Source organism: Bufo bufo, chromosome 2, assembly GCF_905171765.1.
Source record: "Bufo bufo chromosome 2, aBufBuf1.1, whole genome shotgun sequence".
NCBI lineage: Eukaryota > Metazoa > Chordata > Amphibia > Anura > Bufonidae > Bufo > Bufo bufo.
Genome location: NC_053390.1, coordinates 788,364,785 through 788,377,938, shown reverse-complemented (window position 1 = coordinate 788,377,938; position 13,154 = coordinate 788,364,785). Strand labels below are relative to the sequence as shown.

At 42.9% G+C, this 13,154-nt stretch overlaps 1 protein-coding gene across 1 annotated transcript; it reads left to right on the top strand.

Annotated features, from left to right (window-relative positions):
* The first annotated feature begins 9,060 nt into the window (after positions 1-9,060).
* On the top strand, positions 9,061-12,689 carry C2H4orf48 (chromosome 2 C4orf48 homolog). The gene is made up of 3 exons (XM_040420584.1): positions 9,061-9,184; positions 10,769-10,857; positions 12,618-12,689. The coding sequence occupies exons 1-3, from the start codon at positions 9,061-9,063 to the stop codon at positions 12,687-12,689; spliced, it is 285 nt and encodes a 94-aa protein (XP_040276518.1).
* The last annotated feature ends 465 nt before the right edge of the window (positions 12,690-13,154 follow it).

The window sequence follows — 13,154 nt, the reverse complement described above, 5'->3', positions numbered from 1 at the left end:
TGTCCCTGACTAAGGAGTTGCCTGATCCTTTGGTGCTTTCTTGACCTCCATGAGTCAGCTGTCACAGAACATAGGCTACACCAAGAGGTAGCAGCCTGGTGGTTTCCCTGCAGAGGAGTCCAGATCCCTGTATAGGAGAGATAATAAACATTAGAGTTTTAAAAAAAAATTCAGACCCAGACCCCACATATTCAGTTTCAGACCTCATAAACTTGCTATATGCAGTTCACACTCAAGCAGCTCACAGCTCTGTCACCTTGTGGCTTTCACCTCAGGCTTGAGGAGCAGCAGAGGTCATGTGACCATATGCAGTTCCTCCAGATTATTGCACAAAGTAGCTTTGTCATCGTTTTTTGACGCAACTTGTGGAAAAAAACAAAACACATTTGGGCACCTTGGGTGGCCATGGGACCGCTCAAACCTGCCTTGGCCTATGGATGTCAACTTTAGATGTTCATCCCATTTTTGGTGGAGTGCTATTCCAGAATTCTCTTTCTTTTTAATGGAGAGGGACGAATCAAGCTGCAGGTCTGATTTTAGAAAGTCCCTTCTATTCTTACCCCACCCTGATGATGGTGTACTATATAGTGCCCAAATAATACCGCCTGATCAAAAAAATAAAATGTAGCTACCTCTTATGCTGCTTTACTTCCACAGGTTTGGACACTATGTGTGGGATCAGAAGTGCAACTCTAGGTGCCACTATCAGTAGAGATAGATGAGACTGTACAGGTCGAGGGGGCAGTAGTGAAGATGGGAATTGGGGCTTCATTGCTCTCTAAATCAGTGGGGTCCAAGCTTCCCCTCCCTAGTAATGCACACAATATTCCCGTTGCCCCATCACAAGAGCCTTTGTAACTTGGACAACGCTGTGACTCAGCGGACCTATTCAGTGTTCTGGCTGCGATCGGAAGACAGCTGACATTTGCCTGATGACTAGCACTGGGGTATGGCCAGATAATGAGAAGGATAAAATGTAAAAGTACATAGAATAGCATTAGATATAATTATTCTCACTTTTTGCTTACATTGCAGGAAAGGGGGGTCCCGTACATGGAGAAATAAAGCGGTGTCTGCAAATGGCTTTGTCCCTTTATTAATTGGGCCCTGCCAGCCAAAAGATATGCTACCATCATGAACATGGCCCTTAGGGGAATCCCATCTCATGAAGGGATGGCACACTGCTGGGAACCCCCCACTGATCCTGAATATGATGAGTTTGTAGCACTGCAGCCCCTTCATTCCCACACTTGCTGGGGGTCCCAGAGGTTGGACCCTCACTGATTTTAAAGTGACGTCACGTTCCCTTTAATGGAGAACTACATCGAGAACCTGAAAATAGCCTTGTGCCGAGCATCCATAAATCCACAACTTCCTCCAATTCACAACTCCAAGCTCAAATCCTAACTATTGAACTCCTGAACATATGCCTGATGGCAGTTGAAGATTTAAACTGAGCGCGTGCGACCACCTTAGTGAGATGGACAAAAAAAGAAAAGAACAAACAGCAGGTGGCGCTATACAGATATATTCTGCTGAATAATTCAGTTGCTGTGGTACATTTTTAATTACATGCAATTACAAAAGTATTTCGATCCAGGTGCTGGTTTGAAAACTGTAGAATAGTTGAATGAAAATCTATGTGACAGATGACAGCTTGCACGGCGCTGCGCTGGAGATCAGATGTTCATCTCTTCTCCGTCCTTATTACAGGGAACATATTTAATTCTTGATCTTGCATATTGGTTTGTAACACCCACCACCCTTTACCTGTCATCATGTCTTAGGAGTACCATTGCGGAGACTGCTCGGTTGCTATGACGGCTCGCCATGGCAACAAGCATCACCTAATTCACTGCGCACGCAGCACTTGCTCACAAATGCTGTGCTGCTAGCAGATCGGAGCAGCCATTTCTGATCCTCAGAAGACAAAAGAAAAGCAGGGAAAGGTACAATGCATGCCCACAATCATCCATCGCTGCAGGGACATATTTCACCTATCATTCGGGATTTGCATGCCGACACTACAACCTCATGATATAGCAGAGACGTGGCGTTTAGCTAAATCTATATTGTGCCTATAGGGGATTGCAATGTCACTGTAAACCTCAGCTGCCGTTAGCTGTTGAAGACGGGGTATAATGCTATTAACAATATGTATGCTGTGTGTAGGCAGATGTAGCAGAGCTGAATTTGTCATTTAGTGAACTGTTTATTGGCGATCCTATGGGAAACCACATTATTACCAGGACACATGACAAACCCAGCCCTGCTGCATCTGTTCTTAAGCACAATTGTTTTTCATCTCATGTGTTCTGTAAAGACTTAGAGGGTATATATATATATATATGTAGGTCATCGTGATGGTGTAGGCCCCGGCAGTCACTATGGGGTTAATGAGCGATGCTCTGCGATGACTGACAGGACGGCATTCTGCAGGAGGCAGGCTCAGGGTGTACGATGTGCTCTGCTGGCTGCAGGGAGGATGGCGGAAGCTACACTTCATGGAAAAGTCATGAGCAGAATGGCCGCATCATATACATTACCTGCAGTGTGAGGACCTCCGGGACTGGTCAACGGAGCTGTAGGACTATCTATCTATTGTCTATATCTATATCTATATCTATCTCCTATCTATCTATTATCTATATCTATCTATTATCTATCTATCTATCTATTATCTATATCTATCTATTATCTATCTATCTATCTATCTATCTATTATCTATCTATTATCTATCTATCTATCTATCTATTATCTATCTATTATCTATCTATCTATTATCTATTATCTATCTATCTATTATCTATATCTATCTATTATCTATCTATCTATTATCTATATCTATCTATTATCTATCTATATATCTCATATATATCTATCTATTATCTATCTATCTATCTATCTATCTATCTATCTATCTATCTATCTATCTATCTATCTATCTCCTATCTATTATCTATCTATCTATCATCTATCTATCTATTATCTATATCTATCTATTATCTATCTATTATCTATCTATCTATCATCTATCTATCTATTATCTATCTATTATCTATCTATCTATCTATCTATTATCTGCTATCTATTATCTATCTATCTCCTATCTATCTATTATCTATCTATCTATTATCTATCTCCTATCTATCTATTATCTATCTATCTATTATCTATCCATCTATTATCGATCTAATACTTATTTATTATCTATCTAGTACATATCTATATCACATCTATCACGTGTGGGATAAATAAAGCGGGTGCACCACCCTTTCACTTATTTTTGAGTGTTACCCCTTTTTCCTATTTGTGGGCTCTTTCCCCTATACCTTATGTCAGTGGAGTCACAATGACTGATGGAAATCACTGCTGTGTGAATAAGGCCTTATTAGACTGATGGACTATCAGTACCAGATCAGTGGGGTTCGCTCCTGGCATGCCCACCGCTGACTGAGGGGCGGAGTGGTCCCCTTCATTCTATCATTGTAGTGGCAGCACCTGGTATTGCAGCTCAGTCCCATATATTTGAATGTGAATGAGCAGCGTTGAGATACAATACCAGGCACAGTGCCAGGCCTGGCAAACAATGACCCCTTATTTCAGCTAATCAGTGGGGGCTACGGGAGTCAGGCCCCAACCAGTCTGATATTGATGGCCTATCCGAAAGGTGGACCATCAGTATCAAAGGCCTGAAAGACTCCTTTAAGTTTATCTCTTTGTCACCCTGCACCACAAATGTGCAAGAATGGAACTCCCATCGTTGTACAATTATGGGCAAAACCTCACATTGCTCAATCACAGGTGTGGGGGCCCTCCTTAACCCCAGCTGAGTGAGCCTTGAGGCTGATGGTTTTAATGGGGTTTTCTCATCTCAGACAATGGGGGGCATATCGCTAGGATATGCCCCCATTATCTGATAGGTGCGCTCCCATTCATTTTTATGGGGATTCCAAAAAATAGACAAGCATGCCTCTCGGCTATTTTCGGCGGGCCACCACTCTGCCGGCTTTGTTTTTGGCTGCGTTAACGAGATAGGTGCGGGTCCCAAAGGTGAGACCCGCACTTATCAGACAGTGGGGGCGTATACTTTAAGGAATATCTTTGGGCCTAAGGTAGCTTGTGCATTTGGAATCCCTATGAGGGTACTTGAGGTGTGTCCTGAAAGCTGCTGGTATACATCTGTATAGGAAGAAATACATTCAAATGTATTCCAATGCATTATAATAAAAAAGTAAAATTTAAAGAGGCCCCATCCCCTCTCCTGACAGGTCTGTTTTAGTAACTACTTGCATTCCCCATGTAATAATATTATTTCTGGAGCATCTGTTCTTATGACTCTGTGTTGTGCCATTCCTCTATTATTCCTGCTAGAAGTTTATGAATGAATTGCCAGCAGTTTGCTATAAAGGTCCAGCTGGGTGTTACCAACTGAGGGTGAGTCCCTACACAGCCTGACACTATGCAATCAGTGCTGCCATTGTGCAGGAACAACGTCCAACTGGTAACACCAAACTGGACCTTTATTACAGAATGCCAGCAATTCATTCATAACTTCTAGTAGGAATAATAAAGGAATCGCACAACACAGAGTCACAAGAATAGATGCTCCAGAATTGTTATTACACGGGGGATGCATGTACTGTAGTTGCTAAAGAGGTTCAAGGAAGCACAACGCATGTGAGGAGCGTGAGTGTAATTGTAAATGAATCTTCCCATCACTTTTCCTCTAATCAGTAGAATCTTCTAATTAGTTACTTGCGCTGAGTCTCCCGCTTATGCTCGGATTAGTCTTCGGTGCCAGGCTCGTGGGATTTTTAGAGGATTAAATTAATTTCATTATAAACACTTTGATCTTCTGTTTGATATGAGGCATCAGAGATTAAACAACTGCGCCAAAACCCTGGCAGTGGGGACATCCTTACCATAGGGGTGCAGCTGCTACGGGGCCTCTATAGGTAGGGGGATCAGTACGGGTTTTTCCTTCTCTGTGGTCACTGCATCTTCAGCACCCAATGGTTTACGGACTGACTAAAGGGCGAAGGAAAGGGAGATTAGAGGCAAGCAAGCAGTACGCCGTATAATCTCGGACTGAATCAGAGCGCGATAAGGTGCAACAATTTCAAAGGGTTGTCTGATGGGATCAGGGTTGTCAGAACAGGTTAAAATAAAAAAGTGTTAGGGCGGGTTCGCATCAGCATTAGTAATTCCGTTATACTGTTGGGTTATAACAGAATATAACGGAATTTTAGGACGGAATGTAAAACAGAACCCTTTAAGAAGCCTTCCGTTTTGCTCAGTCCTAATAGATTTCTATGAGCACAAATAACGCTTCCGTTTCTTTCCGTAATGTATGACGAAAAAAAACCTCCTGTTGACAGGTCGCGGAGCTGATCGGCAGAAGTCCCGGGTGTCAGACCCCCACCGATCAGTGCTCATTGCCTCCCCTACACAGCCCATGCAATTTCCAAGGGCTGTGTAGGGGAGGCAATGAGCATAGTAAAAGTTTATTTTCGGTCAGTCTGTACAATCTCTATTTCGGCCCAAGGGGTTCACTTTCTACATCATACTTTTGATATGGCAGGGGCCCTGAGGTGTATCGCCCCAACCAACATGCAGAGAAGTCTGTAGCCACAATGTATATGCGTTACCTTCTCTGACAGATGCTCAGCACTTTCTCTTATATGGCCACTGTACGTTCTGCAGGATCCGGTAACTCCGTCCCTCAGGGGCTGGCACATATGCTGTCACCTTGCTGCTTTTAACCTCCGGGGCTGAAGTATTCCCTGGTGAACTCAGCTCCTGCTGCCTTTTGCTGCATACTCACTCACAGCTTACATTGTAGGGAGGGGAGGTGCCAGCCCATGCCTAACAATGGTGCCTCCCTAGACATAGCCTATGGGACACACTGTGCACTGAGTACAGTGACAAAGTGCACCTGTACAGTAGGACACTGCATATGTATGCCACTGCCAGGGACGGTCTGATTTCTGGTTGCCCTTCTGGTAGACGGCCCGTTCAGTACTATGGGAACATGGCTTAATAAAATATCATACTTAAAGGAAATCTCCATAATGCAAATACACTGCTCAAAAAACTAAAGGGAACACTTAAACAACACAATGTAACTCCAAGTCAATCACACTTCTGTGAAATCAAACTGTCCACTTAGGAAGCAACACTGAGTGACAATCAATTTCACATGCTGTTGTGCAAATGGGATAGACAACAGGTGGAAATTATAGGCAATTAGCAAGACACCCCCAATAAAGGAGTGGTTCTGCAGGTGACCACAGATCACTTCTCAGTTCCTATGCTTCCTGGCTGATGTTTTGGTCACTTTTGAATGCTGGCGGTGCTTTCACTCTAGTGGTAGCATGAGACGGAGTCTACAACCCACACAAATGGCTCAGGTAGTGCAGCTTATCCAGGATGCGAGCTGTGGCAAGAAGGTTTGCTGTGTCTGTCAGCATAGTGTCCAGAGCATGGAGGCGCTACCAGGAGACAGGCCAGTACATCAGGAAACGTGGAGGAGGCCATAGGAGGGCAACAACCCAGCAGCAGGACCGCTACCTCCACCTTTGTGCAAGGAGGAACAGGAGGAGCACTGCCAGAGCCCTGCAAAATGACCTCCAGCAGGCCACCAATGTGCATGTGTCTGCTCAAACGGTCAGAAACAGACTCCATGAGGGTGATATGAGGGCCCGACGTCCACAGGTGGGGGTTGTGCTTACAGCCCAACACCGTGCAGGACGTTTGGCATTTTCCAGAGAACACCAATATTGGCAAATTCGCCCTGTGCTCTTCACAGATGAAAGCAGGTTCACACTGAGCACATGTGACAGACGTGACAGAGTCTTGAGACGCCGTGGAGAACGTTCTGCTGCCTGCAACATCCTCCAGCATGACCGGTTTGGCATTGTGTCAGTAATGGTGCGGAGTGGCATTTCTTTGGAGGGCCGCACAGCCCTCCATGTGCTCGCCAGAGGTAGCCTGACTGCCATTAGGTACCGAGATGAGATCCTCAGACCCCTTGTGAGACCATATGCTGGTGCGGTTGGCCCTGGGTTCCTCCTAATGCAAGACAATGCTAGACCTCATGTGGCTGGAGTGTGTCAGCAGTTCCTGCAAGACGAAGGCATTGATGCTATGGACTGGCCCGCCCGTTCCCCAGACCTGAATCCAATTGAGCACATCTGGGACATCATGTCTCGCTCTATCCACCAACGTCACGTTGCACAACAGACTGTCCAGGAGTTGGCAGATGCTTTAGTCCAGGTCTGGGAAGAGATCCCTCAGGAGACCGTCCGCCACCTCATCAGGAGCATGCACAGGCGTTGTAGGGAGGTCATACAGGCACGTGGAGGCCACACACACTACTGAGCCTCATTTTGACTTGTTTTAAGGACATTACATCAAAGTTGGGTCAGCCTGTAGTGTGTTTTTCCACTTTAATTTTGAGGGTGACTCCAAATCCAGACCTCCATGGGTTGAAAAATTTGATTTCCATTTTATTTTTTTGTGTGATTTTGTTGTCAGCACATTCAACTATGTAAAGGACAAAGTATTTCAGAAGAATATTTAATTAATTCAGGTCTAGGATGTGTTATTTTTGTGTTCCCTTTATTTTTTTGAGCAGTGTATATTGCAAGCATTTCCGATTATCTGATAAATCAATTTTGCAAGTTCCATGTTTTCCAGGCATTGCTTATTCCCTAGCGAAAGAATAGGGGCTAAGCATCTGATAGGTGGGAGTCCGACCACTGAGACCTCCACCAATCATGAGGGTGGGAAGCCCAAGTCCCCCGAATGAAGGCGACAATGGCGTACTATATGACCATACATTGTGATAAGAAAATGAAAAGTAAAAGTAAAAAAAAAAAATCTGTAAAGTTCATGTTACTAAAAAGTAACAGCATAAAAACAATTAAACTAAACTCATTCGCATTACGAAGCAGTTTCCTTGTATCATCTTGCACAGTATAGTGAACATTACTTATTTTTGGTGATCATTTTTTTTTTAAATAGAAGTGTTGCCATCTTTTTTTTTGTATACAAATTAATAGTTAATATAAATAACATTTTTAGGGATATGTATGGCAACTAACAGAAACTAAAGCTCAACATGGCACTGTACTAACAGTAAACTTTTGATGTTATAGGGACATATCAAAAGTTTAGATTGGTGGGGGGTCTGAGCGTTGAGACCCCCATGATCTCTAGAATGAGGGCAGAGAAGCGCTCACTCCTTGCTGCAGGACAGGAAGCGAGATGACTTCAAAGACTAGAAAGTCTAGGGGCCCGTCACATGCAGCAAGGAGTGAGAGTGAGCTAAGCGAGCACTTCTCTCCCCTCGTTCTAGAGATTGGTGGGGGTCTTAGCGCTCAGACCCCCACTGATCTAAACTTTTGATAAGTCCTAAAATACAGTGCTACTTTAAGGTTTGTTCTTCAAAATTTAGCACCCAATCCATGCATGTTTTTTTGAACACTTTTTTGTGTGTTTTTTTCATGCAGTTTTTGACATGTTTTTTTTTAAATGATTTTTTTCATCAGAAAAAACCTATGTGTGAACCTGCCCTGTAGCTGCCTTTCACGGGGCATGTTTTGGTGTCCTTTAGTAAAAATGACAGAAGATATTTGTCATTTTTTATCCAAAAATGCACAAAGGAATGCTGCAAAAACCGTGACAGTAGCCTCACTGGCGAATGTATTATTATGTAGTGTACAGGGCGATGAAAGCAGTTGAGGCAAGGGGTGGATTCACATGCTGCGGATTTGCGCTGCTGGGTCCGCACCACCTGGAGCCGGCCCTGGATATACCAAATATTCTTTCTAGTAATTCCCGCATCTGACCGACATATCAAATGAGATTTTACGGTATCGGCTGCCACCGCCTATGATCTTACTCACTACCACGAGATGCATTGTGAATGGAGTCCGGGCCGCCATGTTGTTATTAATCGCCTGCTTCGCAGAGGTGGCAGCTGTGTTTATTCGCTTGCTTTCAGTAATCATTCTGTTTCGTTGCAGGGGGACCAGCAACACAGAAAACGCACAATGCCGTACAGAAACACAGCAACCAGGATCTACGCCCTGTTCCTCTTGATGATAACGATAGGTCTGCCGTTCACCAAGCTGGTCCAAGCAGAGGAGCTGTCCGGCACCACCATTCCTTCAGAAAGTATGTGCTCCTATAGGTGTCATTTCATCTAGATTTCAATGTTCCTGAGGATAGAGCATCAATATCAAAATCCTCGAAATCCCCTTTAAGACACACCACTCCTAATAAATCCACCATCCCCCAATGTGTTCCTTTGTACAACAGCTATAGCTACAAAATCTTTGTGTGTATCCTCAGCCTTAAAAGGGAATGGACACCTTCGGGGGCATTTTTTTAAATTATTGCATTTTACTCGTTTTGGACTAAAAATAATTTTGTCAATTGTTTTTTTTTATTAAAAATGTTCAACTGTTTCAGAGATACAGGGGTTACAAAATCAGTCTGTTTGTTTTGTCATGTTGAGCTCTCATCTCTGATCTCCTATCCTCATAAACACTTATTATAGCTCAATTCTTATAAACTGATATGAAAATGGCTGAAATAAGTATTTATGAGGTCAGGAGGTCAGCGATAAGAGCTCTACATGAGCAGTCAGATGATGGGATTTAAAAAAACAAACAGACTGACAGCTTGCAAACCAAATGATTTTTTAACCCTTGTAGCACAGAAATGGCTCAACATTTTTAATAAATACCCATTGAAAAAAATATTTCTAGCCCAAAATGAGTAGAATGCAATCATAAGAAAATGCCCCTGAAGGTGTACATAGCCTTTAAAGGGATTTATCCTATATCACTCCCCCCTAGTGGTGGCTGGAGGCAGCCATAATTTTATTGTTTAAAGAGATTTCACAAGATTGTTTAAAAATCTGGCAGAGAGCAGGGGAAATTGTAAAATAAAAATAATTCATTATTACATTTTAAATGTCCTGACAGTCACAACGCCGCCCTTCCAATCCTTTTTGCTCCGATCCTCACTTGGCCTTCAGCGGTCACATAACCTCTGCAGCCAGTCACTGCATTGGGGCCCAGGGGCTTAGAATTACACCTCCTTGTGTTTAACTTTCAGGGAGGAGATCCAGATTTTTCTCTGCATGATCTCGACACATTTTCTGAACAAAAGATAAAACCAGAGCAGGTTCTTTCTGTTAATAACAAATTACAATAAAAAAAAAGTGCACTTTTCCAGTTTGCATCAACATCCTTTACAATATTAATTTATGAAGGTAGCTGTAATTTTGTAATGTATTCATTTTTACCTTTTTTGCTACCGTTCCGTTTTGGGCTGTGGTCACATGACCATATCCATGCAGCTCTTTCTTATTTCCTGTGATGTTATGTCCATGGGCGGGGCAGTGATAGGGAAGTGTGTAATTAGCTGGGTGGGAGGAGCTATTAACTAGCTGGGCGGTGTTAGGGGCGGTGCTGGAGCTGTGGCAGAGAAAGGAGAAGTGCATCATGGGTTTGGTTGGATACAGGATTCAGAAAGTACTACATACAGGATGGAAAATAAACAGAGGGATTGGTCTACTCTACATGGTAAAAATGGGTCAGAAAAACCTAAAGTGAAAAAAAAAATACATGGGGAAGATGTACATGAGGTAAGCAACTACATGAGAAGTAATCCTGGAAAATGAAGAAACCCAATTACTGAGAATTTATTGTAAAAACAAAAACAAAAAAACACAAAACTTTTTTTTTTCAGGTCGCCCCTGTGTGGATTGCCATGCCTTTGAATTTATGCAGCGAGCTCTGCAAGACCTCAAAAAGACAGCATATAATCTGGACTCTCGGGTATGTATGGTATGACAAAGTATGATTCGCATTGATTTCCAGCCATAGAAATGAGTAGGGCTCATAAATATATCTTGTGCACACAAAGGTCAAAAGAACAGGTACACTGACTCATCCATGGTGACACGTGACTGTAGTGAGGCACATGCTAGGAAGGACCCTGGCACCGAACTGCTTTCTGTTTTTGCCAGAACACAGTTATCTGCAGACACCACTAGGGGGAGCTCACTGCATGCAGATTGACACATCTCCCATTGACTTCAGTACTAGCTGTATAAATCCATATGCAGTTACCTCCCCCTAGTGGTAGCTGCATGAAGCCAGTCAGAAAAACAGAATTTCCCTATGCAGATATTTTATAGAATCGTTCAGCACAGAGTTTTAGACCTAAAATAAAATGGTAGGCGTTAAAGGGGTGGTCCGGTATACATGGCAGAATTGTGTATTTCTTAGAATTTTTTTTTGTTGAACACAGTCCTGTCTGCCCCTGGAGTTTCATTTATACTGGACATCCCCTTTAAATTTCATAATGATGGAGTACATTTGTTGGAGGTCTGAGAGGACCTGTTTAGAGATCCTTTTGTTTTTTTGTGTAGCCCTTGACGCCCTTTGATTTTTTCCCTCTATTGGCTTAAAATGGATATAAAAACCCCATTATTTTCAATCCTTTATGACAAGATCACTTTTTTTTTTTTTTTAAAGGGATCAAAAACCTATTGGCCTACATTTACTATCTTTTACCAGTCTAAGGCCTCATGCACACGACCGTTCTGTTTTTTGCAGTCCGCAAACCGCGGATCCGCAAAAAACGGAAGCCGCCCGTGTGCCTTCCGCAATTTGTGGAACGGAACGGGCGGCCCATTGTGGAAATGCCTATTCTTGTCCGCAAAACAGACAAGAATAGGACATGTTGTATTTTTTTTTGCGGGGCTCGGAACGGAGCAACGGATGAGGACAGCACACGGAGTGCTGTCAGCATCTTTTGCAGCCCCATTGAAGTGAATGGGTCCGCATCCGAGCCGCAAAAACTCGGATGCGGACCAAAACAACGGCCGTGTGCATGAGGCCTTTGATAGTTGCATTTATATGCACCACCTGTATTTAAAGGTGCACAGGCAGCTAGCTGTCTGTGACATTTCTGACAATCTTTTTTATTTTCTTATGTGCAATGCCATATAACACTTCCACAAAGAGCCCATTCAGTACCCATAGGATAGAACTATACAATGCCTAAATAATACCGCCATACAGTTTCTGTGTAATTCTATCCTCTAGTACACACTGTAATATAAATACCACACAATAATGACATTGAATTCCCACATTAAACTGCCATTCAGTGTCTAAATAATAAAGCTATACAATACCTAGATAATACTCCCAACTGCCATATACTGTATAATACTGCCATAGTAAGCTAACATATTAGCATACAGTGCTCATATAGTATGCAGCATCTTAATAATATTCCCATTAGGAACCTATATAACCATATCATATAGTTGCCACATAATACTGCAATTCAATTTCCAAATAGTTCCGCCATACAGTAATAAACAATACTGAGGAGAAGGATTTATCTTCTGCCCATCTACTGGAACTGACAGTAGAGTGGAAAGTCTCTCCTGAGGTTCCCATCCTTAGGGACCCTCTAGGAAATGGGGGCGGCAAGCAATTGACCAGTTTGCCACCTCCCCTTAAAACACGCCCCCATCAACCTGCAATATTATTTATGTCGTTTTTCGTTCTTTCCTTTGTAGACGGAGACACTTCTTCTCAAGGTGGAGCGGAGAACCCTGTGTGACTGTATATCTACGGAGGGGCTGAGCTGAAGATGAGCCATCATTTCATAAGGACATCCCCCTTAACTCTTCCGCTGCTGGTTCGGGTCTGACAATCCATTGCTTTGCAGCGTGGAGCAGCTCCCTCTGGCAGCCTAAGTGTTAAACACGCAGCTCATCATCATGAATTATGAATACACATGACAAATCCATCCTGACACTGAACTGTGCATGTGTGCGAGGAGACATTATGACTGGGAGAAATTCTCAATAAAGATCACAGGATTTTTTTTTATGGTATTCATTTTTTGGGGTATCACATTTTTTGATTAGATTTGCATTTTATTGAAATAGGGAACATTTTCATTAATTCACTCTGTGTCTGTTTATCCATATTAAAATAAATTTATTTTCCTACAGCCGTTGGGAGAATGACTGAACACAACCGTACTCTCTATTCATTTGCCTCAAAGGGCACATGCCCCAAAAGTTTTTCTTATGCCATGTTTATAGCAG

Coding starts and splice junctions, on each gene's coding strand:
- C2H4orf48 (XM_040420584.1), top strand. CDS start 9,061: ATGCCGTACAGAAACACAGCAACCAGGATCTACGCCCTGTTCCTCTTG. Junction 9,185..10,768: donor CACCACCATTCCTTCAGAAA/GTATGTGCTCCT, acceptor TTTTTTTTTCAG/GTCGCCCCTGTGTGGATTGC. Junction 10,858..12,617: donor CATATAATCTGGACTCTCGG/GTATGTATGGTA, acceptor TTTCCTTTGTAG/ACGGAGACACTTCTTCTCAA.